General features: G+C 50.2%; 1 protein-coding gene across 3 annotated transcripts in view; it reads left to right on the top strand.

Moving 5' to 3' along the window:
* The window catches only part of LOC105497972 (interleukin 6 receptor), a 63373-nt gene that overhangs the window by 21753 nt on the left and 22865 nt on the right, over positions 1-18755 (top strand). For all 3 annotated transcript variants that reach the window (XM_071084678.1, XM_071084685.1, XM_071084680.1), the window contains exons 2-6: positions 1415-1663; positions 2698-2821; positions 6705-6886; positions 7175-7341; positions 8155-8296. In XM_071084678.1, coding sequence (XP_070940779.1) covers positions 1415-1663; positions 2698-2821; positions 6705-6886; positions 7175-7341; positions 8155-8296 — 864 coding nt within the window. The remainder of the gene's footprint in view (positions 1-1414; positions 1664-2697; positions 2822-6704; positions 6887-7174; positions 7342-8154; positions 8297-18755) is intronic.

Genomic DNA, 18755 nt, shown 5'->3' with positions numbered 1-18755 from the left:
CCTCCTCTGACAGCCACCTTGGATGAGGTGAAAGGAAGGACAGTCTGCTAAGTATGAGATAACGCCTCATAAACAAGAAGGGCTTTGCAGGCCAGGCAGGGAGCCTCGTGCTGCTTCTGAGTCCCAGGAGCATGGGCCAGGAGGTGAGGTCAGGCACTCAGCAGCTGCTGGTCCTTTCTGAAATCTTTGGCCAGATATATTGCTACTGCTTGCTAATAAACGGTTATGTATTTGGTTCGAAGGACCAAGTGTGCTTACATGAAAACTGGCTGTGTTCCCTGGCCTCTGTTTCCTTAGCTGGTTGGACTAATTTGATTGATTGGTTAATAAATGAGTGCAAGGTGGTTGGGCTAATTTTTATCTTAGATTCTATGAATCTATAACTGCTACTCAAAAAAAGTGTACTTTTTCCTTTAATGTTTAATCTCCTTTTTCTTGAATAGTAGAATACACCCAATTTTTTTTCAAGGGGTAGATAATGCATTTTTTTTTTTAACCTTCCAGTTTGGTCCCTAGAGTAAACACAGCATTGCTGTAGTAGATGTAGGGTACTGGAGGGAGCATGGAACAGGGAACCAGAAGCTCTGGTTTCTACCCCAGCTGTGCATCTGGGCCAGTCTCCTGATCCTTCTGTGCCTTGGTTGCCAACTGTACAATAGGCATTCTGCCATGAATACCCTGCGATTCGGAGGCCTCCTGTGTACATGTGCACTTGGGTGCCTGGCATTCATTCCTAAGGGCATCCATTCATTCACACATTCATCAAGCGCTCAGCAGGCCCCTGCCATGGGCCAGGCAACGTCCCGGGCACTGGAATGTAACAGAGAACAACAGAGCAGGGTGCCTATTCCTGTGGTGCTTGGAGTCTTGAGGGAAAGGGAGACACGGAATTGGTAATTACATGGCAGCGTGTGGGCGACGTAGTGCAGAATGAGGGCCTAGTGCAGCTGAGGGACCGGAAACTATATTTAGGCCAAGACCTGGAATAGGAGGAATTGTCGAGGGGATGATGTGTGAAGAACGAGTGAGGAGGAGAGCTACGGGAGCTGAGGGGAGAGCTCCACACCTTCTAAGGAGTGGGGAGAGATGAGACCTCCAAGGACAGCAGGGCCTTGCGGGCCACGCTGAGGAGCTCGGACCTCATCCTGTGGATGGTGGCAGGCCCTTGAAGGGTTTTCTAATCCAGGGAGTGGGGCGGCTGGATTGTAGCTTCAGAAGGCTCTCCCAGGCAGCTGGATGGTGAGGACCAGGTTGGGGAGGCCACCAGGAGACTGCTGCCCTAATCCAGGCAGAGGTGACGGTAGCCTGGACCACTTCATGATTATCACTGAGGCCTCTCGTGGCTTCCTCAGACCAGAACGAAGCCCCTTCTTCAGTGGCTATGGGCTCACCGAGTGTTTTCTCCCTCTTCCAGAGGTGGCGAGAGGTGTGCTGACCAGTCTGCCAGGAGACAGCGTGACTCTGACCTGCCCAGGGGGAGAGCCGGAAGACAATGCCACTGTTCACTGGGTTCTCAGGAAGCCAGCTGCAGGCTCCCACCTCAGCAGATGGGCTGGCGTGGGAAGGAGGCTGCTGCTGAGGTCGGTGCAGCTCCATGACTCTGGAAACTATTCATGCTACCGGGCCGGCCGCCCGGCTGGAACTGTGCACTTGCTGGTGGATGGTGAGTTGTGCCTCAGAGCTCCTGGAGATAGTTCTCATAAGAAATGAGGCTCTGTGCATTCCAGACAGTCCCTGTCTGAGCCTTCAAACTCCCGCCATTTCCTTGGTGCAAGAATTTTGGGGAAAGCCCACCAATGTCTGCCACCCAGATGCCGGCAAAGACAGCTGCTGGGTGGGAGCGTCTGACTGATGGGAAACATTGGCTTTGGGAGTTAGGACTTCCCGTGAACTGGTGAATAGCCTGGGGCCCGGAGTCAGGCAGCCTGGGTTTAAATCCTGCTCCTTCACATACAGCTTAACTTCTCCGCCCCTCAGTGTCATCTTTGGCAAAATAAGGTTAATTTTATTACCTTACCTTAGAGTTGTTGCAAAGGGGGTATATGTGAATTTGCCTGTGTGTGTGTGTATGTGTGTATCATACACATATGGTGCTAAAAAGTCTGTATAGCACATCCTAAGCTCTCAAATTAGCTATTCTTATTTTTTTTAGAATTAGCAAGTTCTTAGCTCCCTCACACGTAGATAAAGACTTGCTGGAACCAGTGTCCTGTGTGCCAAGCCCTATGCCAAGGCACTTTCTTCTATCTCTTGTAATCCTTCAGCAGCCTTGTCAGAGAAAGCAGGCTTATCATCATTGCCATCATCATTACATTATCATCAGTTTATTTTATACATGAGGAAACTGAAGAGCGGCTACGACTTGCCCAAGGCCACATAGCCAGGTCTGTGTGACTCCAAAGCACTTTTTTTTCGATCATCCTATCTCCTCTTCAGACAAGTTGGCCCTGAGGTGCTTCCCTTCCCCTGTCCCGGATGCGTGTCCCAGACTGACATGAGGTCTTTGGTATCCTTTAATTTCCAAGCTGCGATTCCATTCGTGTGTGGCGAAGTGTGGCCATGGTGTCTGGTCCTGACTGGCCCCAGGACTGGCCCCTAGCCATGCGTTCCCTTCAAGGGAGGCTGCCCTGCCTGCGAGGTTGGGTGTACCCTAGGATCCCCGCCGGCCTGCTCACACCTGTGATGCTCTCCTTTCAGTTCCCCCCGAGGAGCCCCAGCTCTCCTGCTTCCGGAAGAGCCCCCTCAGCAACGTTGTTTGTGAGTGGGGTCCTCGGAGCACCCCATCTCCGACGACCAAGGCTGTGCTGTTGGTGAGGAAGTTGTAAGTATCTTGGGCTGAGCTGGGTGCACGTCGGCTCCCTCCTTTCCGAGGCCCCCAGAGAGGGGCTGGTTCAGGTGATTTTTCAAAACGTTATCATTAGGAAGTAATTCCTTCAGGCTGAGGAAGAGGAGATGAGAGGAAACTGAGATTTACATTTGACTTCCCCCCTGAGCTAGGCACTGTGCTTGTGCTTGGAATCTTGTCCTATTCACTGTTATCACAACAGCTATGGGAAGTGGGCGTTATTTTTCTCACTTAACAGATGGAGAGACTGAGGCCCAGAGACTGATTAATGGGTTTGGGTCACTTAACTAGTAAGTGGTTCTGCTGAGAATTCAGTCCCAGTCTGTCTGATTTCATTCAAAGTCCGAAGGTTGCTCTGAAAAACATGCAAATGTCCCTAGGAGAGGGTAGCACAGCCAGCCTCTTATCAGTGTCTGGGCCCTTGTGGGCATATCAGGCTATTTCCATGATAAAGGCATGAGAGAGAAAGCGGTGATGGGCAGGGGAGAGGGAGCTAGGGGCCATGGGGCAAGAAGTCACGCCTGCCTGAGGGTGCCTGAGGGTCCCTGCATCATCACAGGAAGACGGCTTAACGTGGGAAGACTTGGGATGGGTTCAGGCATGCATGTAGAGGAGGTAGAAGATGCTGAAAACAAATCTGCCTCTGCGGTTTTGCCGGTCTCCATCCCAGAGCCACCGTCTCCCCAGTCCAGAGGTTTACAATTGATTTTGAGCTATCAGTCATCAGACTACAGTGGCAAGGAGGACACATTCCAAGACCCCTAGTGGATGCCTGAAATTGCAAATGGTGCTGAACTCTATATATACTATGTTTTTCTATAGATATGTACTTATGATAGTTTAATTTATAAGTTAGGTACAGTAAGAAGTTAATAATTAATAATAGCATAGAACAATGATAATAATATACTGTAATAACAGTTATGCGAATGTGGTCTCTCTCTCAAAATCTCTTATTACTGTACTCACCCTTCTTGTGATGATGTGAGGTCGTGAAATGCCTGCATGATGGGATGAAGTGAGGTGAATGATGTAGGCATTGTGACTTGGTGTTAGGCTACTAGGACTTTCTGACCATGTGTCAGAAGGAGGATCACCTGTTTTGGGTGACTCTGGATCACCGAGCCATGATGATGGCGGTGGATGTCAGGACGAGCGACGAGCAGCATGTACAGCGCGGGAATGCTGAACAAAGCGATGATTCACGTCCTGGGCGGGACGGCATGAAATCTCATCACACTTCTCAGAACAGGGGGCAGTTTAAAACTTCCGAAGTGCTTATTTCTGGAATTTTCCATTTAATATTTTTGGACCGCAGTTGACCACAGGTAACCGAAATCTTGGAAAGCAAAACCTCAGATAAGGCAGGACTACTGCATCAGAAAGCCAGAGCAGTGACAGCAGGGTGGTTCGGCTCCCACTTGGGTCTGTTTCCACAGAGTTACTGGGCCGCCCGGCAGGCTTATTTTTGTTCTGTCCTCTATGATGAAAAGTGCGGATTACCCATCTGTGAGTGATGCAGCTGCCATCAGCACTGTCAGCTCATGCCCCAAGCCTGGGTAGCTTCACAGTCCAGCGAAGGATACGCCTTGTTTGTACCTCAAAGGCTTGTACCATAGACAGGAATAGGCAGGATAGAGACGGTGGCTGGCAACTTCCCAGGCCAGCCTGTGGAAATCTCTGTCACATCTGACACTTCAAATGAAATACTTTTTTTTTTTTTTTTTTGAGATGGAGTTTCGCTCTGTCGCCCAGGCTGGAGTGCAGTGGCATGATCTCGGCCCACCGCAACCTCCGCCTCCTGGGCTCAAGCGATTCTCCAGCCTCAGCCTCCTGAGTAGCTGAGATTACAGGCACACGCCACCACGCCCGGCTAATCTTTGTATTTTTAGTAGAGATGGGGTTTCACCATGTTAGCTGGGCTGGTCTCCTGACCTAGGGTGATCCACCTATCTCGGCCTCCCAAAGTGCTGGGATTACAGGCATGAGCCACCGCGCCCGGCTTGACTGGAATACTTTCCATGTTGACAGCAGGAGTGGGAGAGAGTGCGGTGTCCGTGTTGCAGTGCTTGTCCTCCTCCTGAGCAGCCTCGAGCCTTTGCTTCCATCTGCTTTGAAAAGTCAGCATGGCCACTGGGCACCTTTGAAGTGAGGAAAGAGCAGGGGAAGTAGCTGCGAGAGCCTCAGGGGCCCCAGCCCCCACTGAGGCCCCACCCGGACCTCAGGCCACTGCAGGGCCTGGAAGAGACAGGCCCCTGGAAAGGGATTACTGGGAGCTCTGCTTTTTCTCTGCTTTTTTCTCTTGTGTGTCTGCTTTCATACCCTGGCCCAATTGCAGCACCATTCACTCCTTCTTCCACAGGCATGGGCGAGTTCAGCCTCTGCCTTGGACCAGGCGTGATGCTGGGGCGGTGGGAGAGACGCAGGCCAACAAGACTGAGCCCCGGCCCTCTGACCCCGCCTGGGCACACACGTAAAGCAGTCGGTGACCCTGCCTTTGTGGCTGGGTGGAAGCCTGGGTGGTGTTGGGGGGAGGAGAAAGGGGGCTTTAATTCATCCTGGAAAGGTTGGGTTTGTCCCATGTGCTGGACTCAGCAGGAGCCCAGGGTTCGAACCCAAGTCAGAGATGGCAGACTCATCACCCCAGCCAGATGGTGAGTGGCTGACGTGGCCTTATATCCCCACATGTGTCATAAAAGGGTGAAACCTTAGGTTTCCAGGCCAGGTGGGATGGTGACTGACTCACCTCGAACGTCTTCAGTCACCCAGAATTCTTTTCTGGACTCACCTGCCAGAACCCCTCTAGCACTTTTTGAGTCTCTGGAGTGGCATTTCTGCTGGGTGTCTAGTCATCTGAGGACAGGTCTTTTTTGTTAGTGCCTTAAAGCCAGGGTGGGGCCTCTCGATTCATTTCTACATCCCCTACAGTGCCAAGAGCACAGACCCAGCGGGAGACCAGAGCTGGCCAGCCCACCAAGGCCTGAGTGATTGGCTGAGCCCTCCAGCCTAGCTCCCCTCACCCTTCGTGCCAGGCGCTAGGCTACATGTTTATATATATTTATAAATCCAGCTAGTTTCCTCATCTGTAGATTTTACATTTATTGCTCTTTTTTTTTTTTTTTTTTTGAGATGGAGTCTCACTCTGTCACCCAGGCTGGAGTGCAGTGGCGCGATCTCTGCTCACTGCAACCTCTGCCTCCTGGGTTCATGTGATTCTTCTGCCTCAGCCTCCCAAGTAACTGGGACAGGCATGTGCCACCACGCCAGGCTAATTTTTTTTTTTTTTTTTTTTAGTAGAGACAGGGTTTCACCATATTGGCCAGGTTGGTCTCGAACTCCTGACCTCATGATCTGCTCTCCTTGCCCTCCCAAAGTGCTGGAATTACAGGCATGAGCCACCGCGCCCAGCCCTTGTTTTTCAGTCTTAACAGAACCAGCCAGGCATGATGGCTTACGTGGTGCAACATGTTGCCAACAGCCTGGGCAACATGGTGAAACCCCATCTCTATTAAAAACACAAAAATTAGCCAGGCACACTCGGTAGGCTGAGGCAGGAGAATCTCTTGAACCTGGAGGCAGAGGTTGCAGTGAGCCGAGATTGCACCACTGTACACCAGCCTGGGCGACACAGTGAGACTCCATCTCAAAAAAAAAAAATAATAATAATCTTAACAGAACCCCTACGAGATAGGTAGTATTAATATTCCTGTTTGTAAATGAGAAAAGAAGACTTAGAGATACAGGGCTCATGAGTCTGGAGCTGGGATTCAAACCCCGGGATTCCATTTCCCCCTTCTCTCCGCTCTTGAGTCTATGCGAAACTGACAGGCGAGCCCTGCCCTTGTTTTGTGTCTAACAGTCAGAACAGTCCGGCCGAAGACTTCCAGGAGCCGTGCCAGTATTCCCAGGAGTCCCAGAAGTTCTCCTGCCAGTTGGCAGTCCCAGAGGGAGACAGCTCTTTCTACATAGTGTCCATGTGCGTCGCCAGTAGTGTCGGGAGCAAGTTCAGCAAAACTCAGACCTTTCAGGGTTGTGGAATCTGTACGTAAGCTCTTCCGCCTCTCCAGCAGTTTCCTTCATTTTTGATTTAATCCTTCTTATCGACTTCTCAGAGGGGCAGGGAAGGGGTGGTTGAGGGATTTGGTGAGTTGGTGGCTTTTGGGCGTTGCTTGCGGGGAGGTGTGGCAATGATGAAGCAGGCCCTTGTGGAGCTGTGCCTGGGGAGTGAACGGGGCTGGGTGGGGCCCTGCCTGCTGGGAACTCAGCCTACATGAGCTTCTTTACACTATATTTGCTGCTGCATAGGAGCCATGCTCCCTTTTCCCACAGTGCAGCCTGATCCGCCTGCCAACATCACAGTCACTGCCGTGGCCAGAAACCCCCGCTGGCTCAGTGTCACCTGGCAAGACCCCCAGTCCTGGAACTCATCTTTCTACAGACTACGGTTTGAGCTCAGATATCGAGCTGAACGGTCAAAGACATTCACAACATGGATGGTAAATTTATGTTTTACTTCTGGTCAGAGAGGTGCCCCCAGATGCTTAGGCATAGTAGAAAGGATACTAGAGGCCAGGCATGGTGGCTCACGCCTGTAATCCCAGCACTTTGGGAGGCCAAGGTGGGCGGATCATGTGAGGTCAGGAGTTGGAGACCAGCCTGGCCAACATGGTGAAATGCCATCTCTACTAAAATTACGAAAAATAGCCAGGCGTGGTGGTGCACGCCTGTAATCCCAGCCACTCGGGGGCTGAGACAGGAGAATCCCTTGAACCCGGGAGGTGGAGGTTGCGGTGAGTGGAGATCACACCACTGCACTCCAGCCTGGGTGACAGAGTGAGACTCCATCTCAAAAAGAGAGAAAGAAAGAAAGAAAGAGTACTAAAAAGAAAACCATAGGCTCTAGGTCCTGCTTCAAAATTGGCTACCTTCGTTGCTTTGGATAAATGTTTTAAGCTTTCTGAGCCTTGGTGATATATCATTTATTAAATGAGAAGGATAATGCTAGGCCAGTCTCCTCTTCCCAGGCTTGCCTGTGAGGAGAGCAATGTGGGAAGGGATTTGGGCTATAAACATGTCAAGCATTGTGGCTTGCAGGATTCTGTAGTGCATGGGTGGGGCAGGGACTTTCTGATTCAGCTCCCGTGGGCCCTGAGGGCAACCCCTCACTAGTGGAGCCTCCGGGGTGGTGGGAGCCTCTAGAGGCCTCTGCCAGCTGAAGCACAGGGCTGGTCAAGGCACCAACCCACTGGGGAGATGCCTGCCCAGCACCACCCTGGACCCCTCCCCAGTCACTGTGCCCCCGCCCTCAGGTCAAGGACCTCCAGCATCACTGTGTCATCCACGACGCCTGGAGCGGCCTGAGGCACGTGGTGCAGCTTCGTGCCCAGGAGGAGTTCGGGCAAGGCGAGTGGAGCGAGTGGAGCCCGGAGGCCATGGGCACGCCTTGGACAGGTACTGGGGTGGGCACTGAGGAAGGAAGGGATGTTTCAACTGTCATTGCATCAGATATCCATTGCTATGTGACAAGTCGCCTCAAAACTAGTGGCTTAGGCCAGGTGCGGTGGCTCACACTGGTAATCCCAGCATTTTGGGAGGGAGGCTGAGGCGGGTGGATTGCCTGAGGTCAGGATTTCGAGACCAGCCTGGCCAATGTGGTGAAACCCCCGTCTCTACTAAAAGTACAAAAAATTAGCTGGACATGGTGGCGGTTGCCTATAATCCCAGCTACTCAGGAGGCTAAGGCAGGAGAATCTCTTGAACCCGGGAGGCAGAGGTTGCAGTGAGCCGAAATCACACCATTGCACTCCAGCCTGGACGACAGGAACGAAACTCTGTCTCAAAAGAAATAAACAGCTAGCAGCTTAAAACGGCAATCATTTATCTGCTTGAGATTCCAAAAATACAGTCAGTTAGGCAGCTTTTCTGCTGGTCTTGCCTGAATCAGGAATGCAGCTGCCATCAGATTGGGATGGTCTGAGGTGGCCTTGGTCACATGTCTGACGATGGTGCTGGCTGGTGGCCGGGGCCCTTGGTTCTCCCTGTGGCTTCTCATCCTCAGCTGCCAGCCCAGACGGCAGGCGGGTGGGGATCCCGCCACTGCTGGAGGGATGCGAAGTTAGCCGTATTTAATCTAGGGCAGTCACTCATGCTTTTTATTTTTTTCAAATGTTAAAGGTAATAATAATTGCCATTTGAGGACTGTTGAAATTAGCATGTTTGTTGTAGAACATGAAAAATTCCAGAAAAATATGAAGAATAATTATCACCAGTAGTTTTACTCCCTAGAGAAAACCAGTGAGATCATGTTAGTATGCTGCTTTCCTTTTTCTAGGTACATGTATGTGTGTGTGTATTTATATGTATAAACGTGATATTCCCCATGTTGTCAGTTACTTTTGGAAACTTAGTAACTCCATCATCAGTATATATTTTTAAAAACCCCATGGAAATTTTTTTAAACTTAAATTTTTTTTTTTTTTTGGAGACAGGGTTTCTCCTTGTTACCCAGGATGGAGTACAGCAGTGTAATCGCAGGTCACTGCAACCTCTGCCTCCTGAGTTCAAGCAATCCTCCTGCCTCAGTCTCCTAAGTAGCTGGGACCACAGGCATGTGCCACCACGCCTGGCTAATTTAAAAAAATTTTTTTGTAGAGACAGAGTTTCACCATGTTGCCCAGGCTGGTCTTGAACTCTTGGCCTCAAGCAATCCACCAGCCTCAGACTCCCAAAGTGCTGGGATTACTGGTGTGAGCCACCGCACCTGGCTAAACTTAAAAAAAAAAAATATTTTTTTTGAGACGGAGTCTCGCTCTGTCACCCAGGCTGGAGTGCAGTGACGTGATCTCGGCTCACTGCAAACTCTGCCTCCCGGGTTCACACCATTCTCCTGCCTCAGCCTCCCGAGTAACTGGGACTATAAGCGCACGCTACCACGCCCAGCTAATTTTTGTATTTTTTAGTAGAGATGGGGTTTCAGGGCCGGGCGCGGTGGCTCAAGCCTGTAATCCCAGCACTTTGGGAGGCCGAGGCGGGCGGATCACAAGGTCAGGAGATCGAGACCATCCTGGCTAACACGATGAAACCCCGTCTCTACTAAAAAATACAAAAAACTAGCCGGGCGAGGTGGCGGGCGCCTGTAGTCCCAGCTACTCGGGAGGCTGAGGCAGGAGAATGGCGTGAACCCGGGAGGCGGAGCTTGCAGTGAGCTGAGATCCGGCCACTGCACTCCAGCCTGGGTGACAGAACAAGACTCCGTCTCAAAAAAAAAAAAAAAAAAAAAGAGATGGGGTTTCACTATTTTGGCCAGGCTGCTCTTGAACTCCTGACCTCGTGATCCACCCGTCTCAGCCTCCTAAAGTGCTGGGATTACAGGTGTGAGCCACCGCGCCTGGCCTAAACTTTTAAAATTGTAATCAAATTAATACATGCACGTGGCAAAGAAGTAATAAACAGCTTATAACACTGAGCAGTGGTCCCTTGTCCCATGCCTTCCATTTCTAGTCCTGCTTTCTAAGGAAGTTGCTTGACTCTTTCTGTTTCTAGTTCCTCTGTTGGTGCCCTCTTTAACTCTAAACAACAAGCTTATATGGCTTTTTTTTCTTTTCCCGATAAAACCACTTGAGACATTATCTATCAACACCCTGCTATGAAAGGTTAGGATTAAGCAGACCTAGAATGCAGGAATCTCCCTGACCACAACCCAGACAGTGGTCAGCCAGCCTCTGCTTGAATGCTTCCAGAGCCAGAGAGCTTACTACCTCTTGTAGCAATCTGTTTTATTTTTCCCAGTGTTTTTGTTGTAGAATGGCCTCCTGGCTCACTTTGGGGTCAAATGTTTCTAGCCCTGTGGCATAGTTGAATCAAATTAATCATTCTTAAATAACTCGCAGTTAGGAAAAAAAAAAAAAGAATAAGATACCCATGTATTTGAGTAAGTATGGATAAAAAGGAAAAGGCAGAATTGACATCAGTCCCATCCCTACCCCTGCCACTTTCTCCCAGCCCTGGCCCCAGGGAGAGAAGGCTTTCATCTGTCAGCTGCACATTCTTCTGCCAGATTGGATGGTGTGGGGTGACGGCTGTTCCTCCTGGCTGGCTTTGTTCTGTGGGGTCCTTGTCCCTTGTCTTTCCTGTCCTGGGGAGAGCCAGAGGAGTAGGCTGGGGCTTAGGATGTAATCCTAGTTGGATGCAGTAATATCAAGTACAAGCGTCCATCTTTGTTGGCACTTTCCCTGTTCATCAAGAACAGGAGGCAGCTTTCTATTGGGCCCTCTCCTCAAAAGCTTTTTTCCTGCTCAGGCCTGGACAAGAAGTGGGGCCTAACTACTATATCTTAGACCATTTTAATAAATCAGTGCATCCTTCAGGGTAGATCATATTGACCTGTCCATGGTTTTCTTTGATTTGTGTATACTTTGAGCCAAATACACTGACTTATCTGAATGCTGAGCATCAGTATGGCTTTGGGGGCCTTTTTAAGGTGGGGGGCGGAAATCAGCTCTAACATCATGCAGAGGAATAGGAATTCCAGATATAGGCTGACCCCTATTTTACCTTTTATTCCAGCCGCTTAGTTTAGATAGTCATAAGCAGCTTGAAGCAATCTCATTTTGTTAGAAAGTTTCCTCGTCTAAAAATTTTCAAATTGTAAAATATATATAATATAATATTTACCATTTATATTATTATTATTATTTTTTGAGATGGAGTCTTGCTCTGTCACCCAGGCTAGAGTGCAGTGGCGTGATCTCAGCTCAATGCAACCTCCACCTCCCGGGTTCAAGCAATTCTCCTATCCCAGTGTCCTGAGTAGCTGGGACTACAGGCACCCGCCACCGTGCCTGGCTAATTTTTGTATTTTTAGTGGAGATGAGGTTTCACCATATTGGTCAGGCTGGTCTTGAACCCCTGACCTCAGGTGATTCACCCACCTCAGCCTCCCAAAGTGCTGAGATTACAGGCATGAGCCACCGCGCCCTGCCCATTTATATTATTTTTAAGTGTACAGCTCTGTGGCATTAAGTATCGTTGTGCAACCATCACCACTTTACTTCTCCAGGACTTTTTTCATCTTGTAAAATTGAAACTCAGAATCTGTTAAACAGTAACTCTCCTTTCACCCACTCCTTCCCCCAGCTCATGGCAACCACCATTCTACTTGCTTTCTCTGTGAGTTTGACTACTCTAGGTACTTCATTTGCTTGACTGTTTGCTTGCTTGCATGCCTGCCTGCCTACCTGCCTTTGTCTCTTTCTCTCTCTCTCTCTCTTTTTTTTTTTTTTTTTCTTTTTGAGACTGAATCTCACTCTGTCGCCCACCCAGGCTGGAGTGCACTGTCGTGATCTTGGCTCACTGCAACCTCTGCCTCCCGGGTTCAAGCAATTCTCCAGCCTCAGACTCCTGAGTAGCTGGGATTACAAGCATCTGCCACTACGCCTGGCTAATTTTTTTATTTTTAGTAGAGATGGGGTTTCACCATGTTGGCCAGGCCGTTCTTGAATTCCTGACCTCAAGTGATCCGTCAAAGTGCTGAGATTACAAGCGTGAGCCACTGCGCCTGGCCCTCTCCCTCTCTCTTTTTCTTTCTTTTTTCTTTTCTTTTTTTTTTTTTTTGAGATAGGTTCTCCCTCTACCACCCAGGCTGGGGTGCAGTGGCGTGCGATCATGCTCACTGCAGCCTTGACCTCCTGGGCTCAAGAAATCCTCCCACCTCAGCCTCCCAAATAGCTGGGACTACAGGTATGCACCACCATGCCTGGCTAATTTTTGTATTTTTTATAGAGACAAGGTTTCACCATGTTGCCCAGGCTGCACTCCAGGTACTTCAAATAAGTGGAATCAGAGAGTATTTGTCTTTTGGTTACTGACTTACTTCACTTAGCATAGTATCTTCAAGATTTATTCATGTTATAACATGTGTCAGACTTTCCTCCCTTTTTAAGGCTGAATACTATTCCATTGTGTAGAGACACCATACTTTGTTGATTCATTCGTTCGTCAGGGGACACTGGGTTTGCTTCCCCATTTTGGTTGTTGTGCATAATGCTGCTCTAAACGTGGCTGTGAAATATCTGTTTAGATTCCTGCTTTCAGTTCTTTTGTGTGTATATACTCAGAAGTATATTTGTGGTATCATATGGTAATTCTAATTTTAAATTTTCATGGAAATGCCATGCCGTTTTCCACAGTGGCTGCACCATTTTACACTTACACCAGAGTGTATATGGATTCCAGTTTCTCCACATCCTTGCCAACACTTGTTATTTTTCATTTTGCTGCAATAGTCCTCCTTGTGGATGTGAAGTGTTATCTCATTGTGGTTTTGATTTGCATTTCCCTAATGATTAATGTCTTTTTTGAGACAGAGTCTCACTCTGTCACCCAGTCTGGAGTGCAGTGGGGTGATCTTGGCTCACTGCAACCTCCACCTCCTGGGTTCAAGTGATTTTCGTGCCTCAGCTTCCCGAGTAGTTGGGATTGGCGTGCACCACCACACCCAGCTAAATTTTGTATTTTTAGCAGAGATGGGGTTTTGCCGTGTCGGCGAGGCTGCTCTCAACTCCTGACCTCAAGTGAGCCATCCGTCTAGGCCTCTCAAAGTACTGGTATTACAGGCGTGAGCCACCACGCCCAGGCTGAGCATCTTTTCATGTGCTTCTTGGCCATTCATGTATCTTTGGAGAAATATCTATTTAAATAGAAAGTTCTTTCTTATGTGAACCTAACTCTGGCCTCACTGGCCCTTGCTCTGTCCTCAGGGATAACCGATGACAAATTTCCTAGTCTGCTCTCTCTGAATTCTTTTGGAGTTCCCAGACTTGCATCTGCTTGGGCTCCTCTTCCCAGGCTGTTATATGGGATGGTCTGTGAATTCTTTACCTGTCTGGCTCCCTTCCTCTGAATCTGGTCTCATTTGTGGATGTCCCTCTTTAAGTTGCTGACACCCTCCCTCTCTTGGAAGATGGTGTGGTGGGGGCTGTCTGGCCAGCACTGGGTATGGTCTTCACTTTCCAGCCTCGGGCGGACATACTTCTGTGGCATACACACAGCTTCTGTGGGAGCTCAGACAGAACAGTTGGTTTCTTCTTACATAAGGAGCGGAAGAATTTGAGCCCTCCACCCTATACATATGTGGTTTGAGGCAGCAGAAGTCTTCAAAACCCAGTGGTGAATATATCCAAGAAAGAAACCTGCTGCTCCCCTCTCTGCTGAGGGCGAGCAAGAGGAACTTGGATGATTCTGATGCAAGAGGGGGATTCAGGTTGGAAACTGGCAGACAGTTCTGAAAAATAAGAGGAAGGTTAGAACACTAGGTGAGGTGTTTGTTATGGACCACAGTTATTAGGCTGTTAGGGATGCGTCAGTGTACTAGACACTGTATCACCGTGTGGGGTGAGCTTACCCACCCCAAGGACCTTCAGCTCTCAAGGCCCAGACAGACAGGATGCACCTGCCTCCCAGCCTAGGTGTGGGAGTGGTGGCCTTTGGGAGACACAGAGGTCCTGGGAAGCACCTGGGAGTCAGGTTGTATGACCTTGGTAAAGTTAGTTCAGCTCTCAGAGCCTCAGTCTTGTCATCTGTAAAGTAGGGATGATAGCACCAATCTTGTTCCTTTCAGAGAGTTTTTGTGAGTCTGATGAAAAAATATTCTTTAGAAATGCTAAAGCATACTGCACATGTAAGGGGATCAGCGATTACAGGACAGTGCTGCTGCTTGGGAGGAGGAGAGTGGGACCGGAGGCATCCCAGAATCAGTATCCTGGAGGCCATCCTGAACTCACTGCGTTAGAGTCTGGAGGAGGAAATGGAGTGGGCGGTTTGAGAAAACTTTCCTGGTGGTTTTAGTATGTGCTTGAGGGGGCTGGAGGAGGGCGCATGCCCCACCGTAGTATATCTAATATGTAATAGATGGTGCTTACAGCACGATAAGGCTGTAAGCAGACTGTTCTGTTGGGGCGGTTTAGAGATAGCAGGAAAAGCTTCATGGAGGAGGTGACAATTGAATTGTGTCTTAAAGGATGTGTAGGAGGGTCCCAGATAGAAAATGGGGATTGTAGGCAGAGGGAACAGCAGGTACAAAGGCACGGAACTGTGAGCAAGGGGAGGGTGGCAGGGAGCTGCTTGGTGAGGCTGACACATGTGTGGGTGGGTGGTCTGAGTGGGACAGGTGGAGGCCGGCCTTGGTGGGCCCCTGTAGGAGTGGAAGTGGAATGCCATAGAGGGGGGCTCTGGAGCCTGGACTTCAGCAGGTGCTGAAGGTACCCTTGAGGCTGGGGCTTGGCCCCAGCACAGACTGTAGCCCAGGACAGCCTTTTGCATGAAGTTGGGGGTCCCAGAGTCACTCTGTCGTAGCCCTGCTTTGGCCAGCAAGGCCAGGTCACGTCTGTCAGCACCTGCAGCGGCGGCTCATGGAAATTGTGCAGGCTGGTACCCGTGGACAGGGCGTGTGGTTGGCGGCTTTCTCTCAAGCGGGAGTTCTGAATTTATCCTCCCCTGATGGGAGTTCTGCCTGTCACATCAACATTGAGTCTGGGGGAACCACAAAATCATATTCTTCTTTTTTTTTTCTTTTCTTTTCTTTTTTTTTTTTTTTTTAGAGATGGGATCTCACTCTGTTGCCCAAGCCGGAGTGCAGTGGCGTAATCATAGCTCACTCCAGCCTTGAACTCCTGCCTCAGCCTCTGAGTAGCTAGCACTATAGGCATGCATCACGATGCCCGGCTAATTTTTTAAAAAATATTTTACAGAGATGAGGTCACCCTATGTTGCACAGGCCTTGAGTGATCCTCCTGCCTCGGCCTCCCAAAGCTCTGGGATTCATAGCCATGAGCCACTGAGCCAGGCTGGAGCCCCTTTTCAAAGAGGGCATGGGGCAAAATGCCTGGGAAAAGCCCATTAGGCACAAGGGGATTATTCCTTGCTCCTCACACATCCCTTTAACTCCCTCCTTTATTCCCCAAGAATGGGAATCACACCTGTTGGAGGAGGTACTGCCAAAGGTTTGCATTTGCACATGAGGGGGTGCCCTGAAGCCAGGACTGAGCAGTCGGTCCCTCCAGCTATATATTATCTTCTCAAACTCTTTGGCGGTCCATTCTGGAGGAGTTTGTTTTGTTCCTCTCTGCAGCACTCCCAAGTGGGACATTCTGGGGTTACAGAGCCTTGGTTACACATTTCTGGAGAGATTTTGCCCTGTTCACTTCTCCATGTGGCATCCCCGAATTCCCTCTCGGCCCTGTTTTCTGCAGCTTTCTGGAACATTCCACTGGGGGCCCCGCCACTTCTACTGCATCACCTGCCACTTTGTGCAGAGCACTGACTCTGGAGTCAGGTAGCATTCGGTGTAGTTGCTGCCCTTGCCCTTGACCAGCACGACCCCGGGGAAGTACCTCACTGAGACTCAGTTAGCTTATTTGTCAAGTGGGAATAGTAACGCCTGCCTCAAAAAACCCGAACCCCAGCCTTGCTGGGTTGTGAGTCTTCAATGAGGTGAGAAGCAATTAGCACAGAGCCTGGCACATGACAAGGGTGCAATAAATGCCAGCAGGACTGCCTTTCACCCGTGTCTCCTGCCAAGCCTGTCTCTCGAGCTCTGGATTCATGTCTTCAACTCGGCCCAGACTTCTGGCCAGATCCTCCCTCCTGTGCCAGGTGCTCAGCATGACCCAAACCAAACATATCACACCCCCCACAGACCTTCCTGTCCTGCTTGTCCAGGGGACAGACACGCCACCCACCCAGCCACCCAGCCAGGAGCTTGCACATCACGCCAGACGTCTCTGCCTTGGTTTGGATTCTCACCACATCTCAGTAGTATCTAGCAGTCAGCCGTCCTGGTGCACTCCACTCTTCCTGCCTCTCTCCACGACCCCTCCTCCCGCATCCTCCCCTTGCCTACCCACCTGACATCCCTGTGCACAACTGGGCGATTCCTAAACATTGGGATTTTACGGGTCTATAAAATTTCAAAAACAATTCTGGGGACCAATTAAGGTTGCCAGCTTTTTTTTTTTTTAGAGACAGAGTCTCGCTCTGTCGCCCAGGCTGGAGTGCAGTGGCGCCATCTCTGCTCACTGCAAGCTCCGCCGCCTCCTGGGTTCACGCCATTCTCCTGCCTCAGGCTCCCTAGAAGCTGGGACTACAGGCACCCGCCACCATGCCCGGCTAATTTTTTTGTGTTTTTAGTAGAGATGGGGTTTCGCCGTGTTCGCCAGGATGGTCTCCATCTCCTGACCTCGTGATCCGCCCGCCTCGGCCTCCCAAAGTGCTGGGATTACAGGCGTGAGCCACCGCGCCTGGCCAACCATCACCATAATTTCTTAAAAGAAAAGATGCTTGGTTGGGCGTGGTGGCTCAGGCCTATAATCCCAGCACTTTAGGACGCTGAGAGGGGAGGATTGCCTGAGCCCAGGAGATAGAGACCAGCCAGCTACCACAAGGAGACCCTGTCTTTACAAAAAAAAAAAAAAAGTTTAAAAAAAATTAGTCGGGCATAGCAGTGCATACCTGTAGTCCTAGCTAAGTGGGAGGCTGAGGTGGGAGGATCACCTGAGCCCAGCAGTTGGAGGCTGCAATGACCTATGATTGCACTACTGCACTCCAGCCTGGGCAACAGAGCCAGACCCTGTCTTAATAACAAAAAACGACCTTGCTTTAACGGCTCCCCCACACCCGTCCCCCCAAATGAGAAAGGGTGAAACCTGAGAACAAGGGGCGCTTTTGGCACCAGACACTGTGGAGATGTACACACAGCCTTTTCTGAAGCCACTAGGCTTCTCTCTGCAGACCATTCCGAGTGGCGTTTGGGACCCAGCTGGAGGTGAGTCATTTCTCCTTGGGAGGCTCCTCAGTGAGGTTTATGTATTTGTTTCTGTATGAATAGAGGAGCAGTGATGAGCTGTCTGTTGGGTGGTTGAAAGGCTGTGAGGAAAGGTGTGAAGTAGGGTCTGCTGGCTCAGCATGGAGGAGCTGCCTGGCGCTGCTGAGCCTGTGGGTCCCACGGTCTCTCCTCCCCTCTTCCTGTGGCTTTGTGGTTCATTCCCACTTTAACCCCAGCAACCTGAGCCTCCAGAGGTTACTGGGCATTCTCTGGGCCACAGGCGGTGTTGGGGGTCAGGACTGTGGGTAGAAACTTTCTTCCTGAAGCATCTGTCTTGAGTATAGTATGGGGAGCCTTTAAAAAACCCTAATGACTGAGTCTCATTTCCATGGTTCTGCGGCGACAAGCAAGGTGGAGCCTACAAGGCTCCAGATGAAACTGACTCTGGCTGGGTTTGGCAAACTGCTGGGCCGCATGAGCATCCGTGGGAAGCCATATTTTCTATTTAGGGCTGCCCCATCTTCTTGTTTTCTTCTTTTTTTTTTTTTTTTTTTTTTTGAGACGGAGTCTCACGCTGTTGCCCAGGCTGGAGTGCAGTGGCGCGATCTCGGCTCACTGCAAGCTCCGCCTCCCGGGTTCCCGCCATTCTCCTGCCTCAGCCTCCTGAGTAGCTGGGACTACAGGCGCCCGCCACCGCGCCCGGCTAATTTTTTGTATTTTTAGTAGAGACGGGGTTTCACTGTGGTCTCGATCTCCTGACCTTGTGATCCGCCCGCCTCGGCCTCCCAAAGTGCTGGGATTACAGGCTTGAGCCACCGCGCCCGGCCTTCTTTTTTTTTTTTTTAAAGACAAGGTTTGACTATGTTACCCAGGCTGGTCTCAAACTCCTGGCCTCAAGGGATTCTCCCCCCTCAGTCTCCCAAAGTGCTGGGATTACAGGTGTGAGTCCGGCCTGCTCCGTCTTCTTTGTCTTCTGATTTTAGCTTTCATTCTAGCTTCTCCATGCCCTCAGGTCATGCTTTAGATACCCTGGGCTATGAGTGTATGACTGTTCTCTGCTGGGCTGGACTGAGCTGGGAAGAACACAAAGGA

The sequence above is a fragment of the Macaca nemestrina genome, chromosome 1, assembly GCF_043159975.1.
Source record: "Macaca nemestrina isolate mMacNem1 chromosome 1, mMacNem.hap1, whole genome shotgun sequence".
Taxonomy (NCBI): domain Eukaryota; kingdom Metazoa; phylum Chordata; class Mammalia; order Primates; family Cercopithecidae; genus Macaca; species Macaca nemestrina.
The sequence above is the reverse complement of the archived record's forward strand: the minus strand, read 5'-3'. Positions and strand labels throughout refer to the sequence as shown.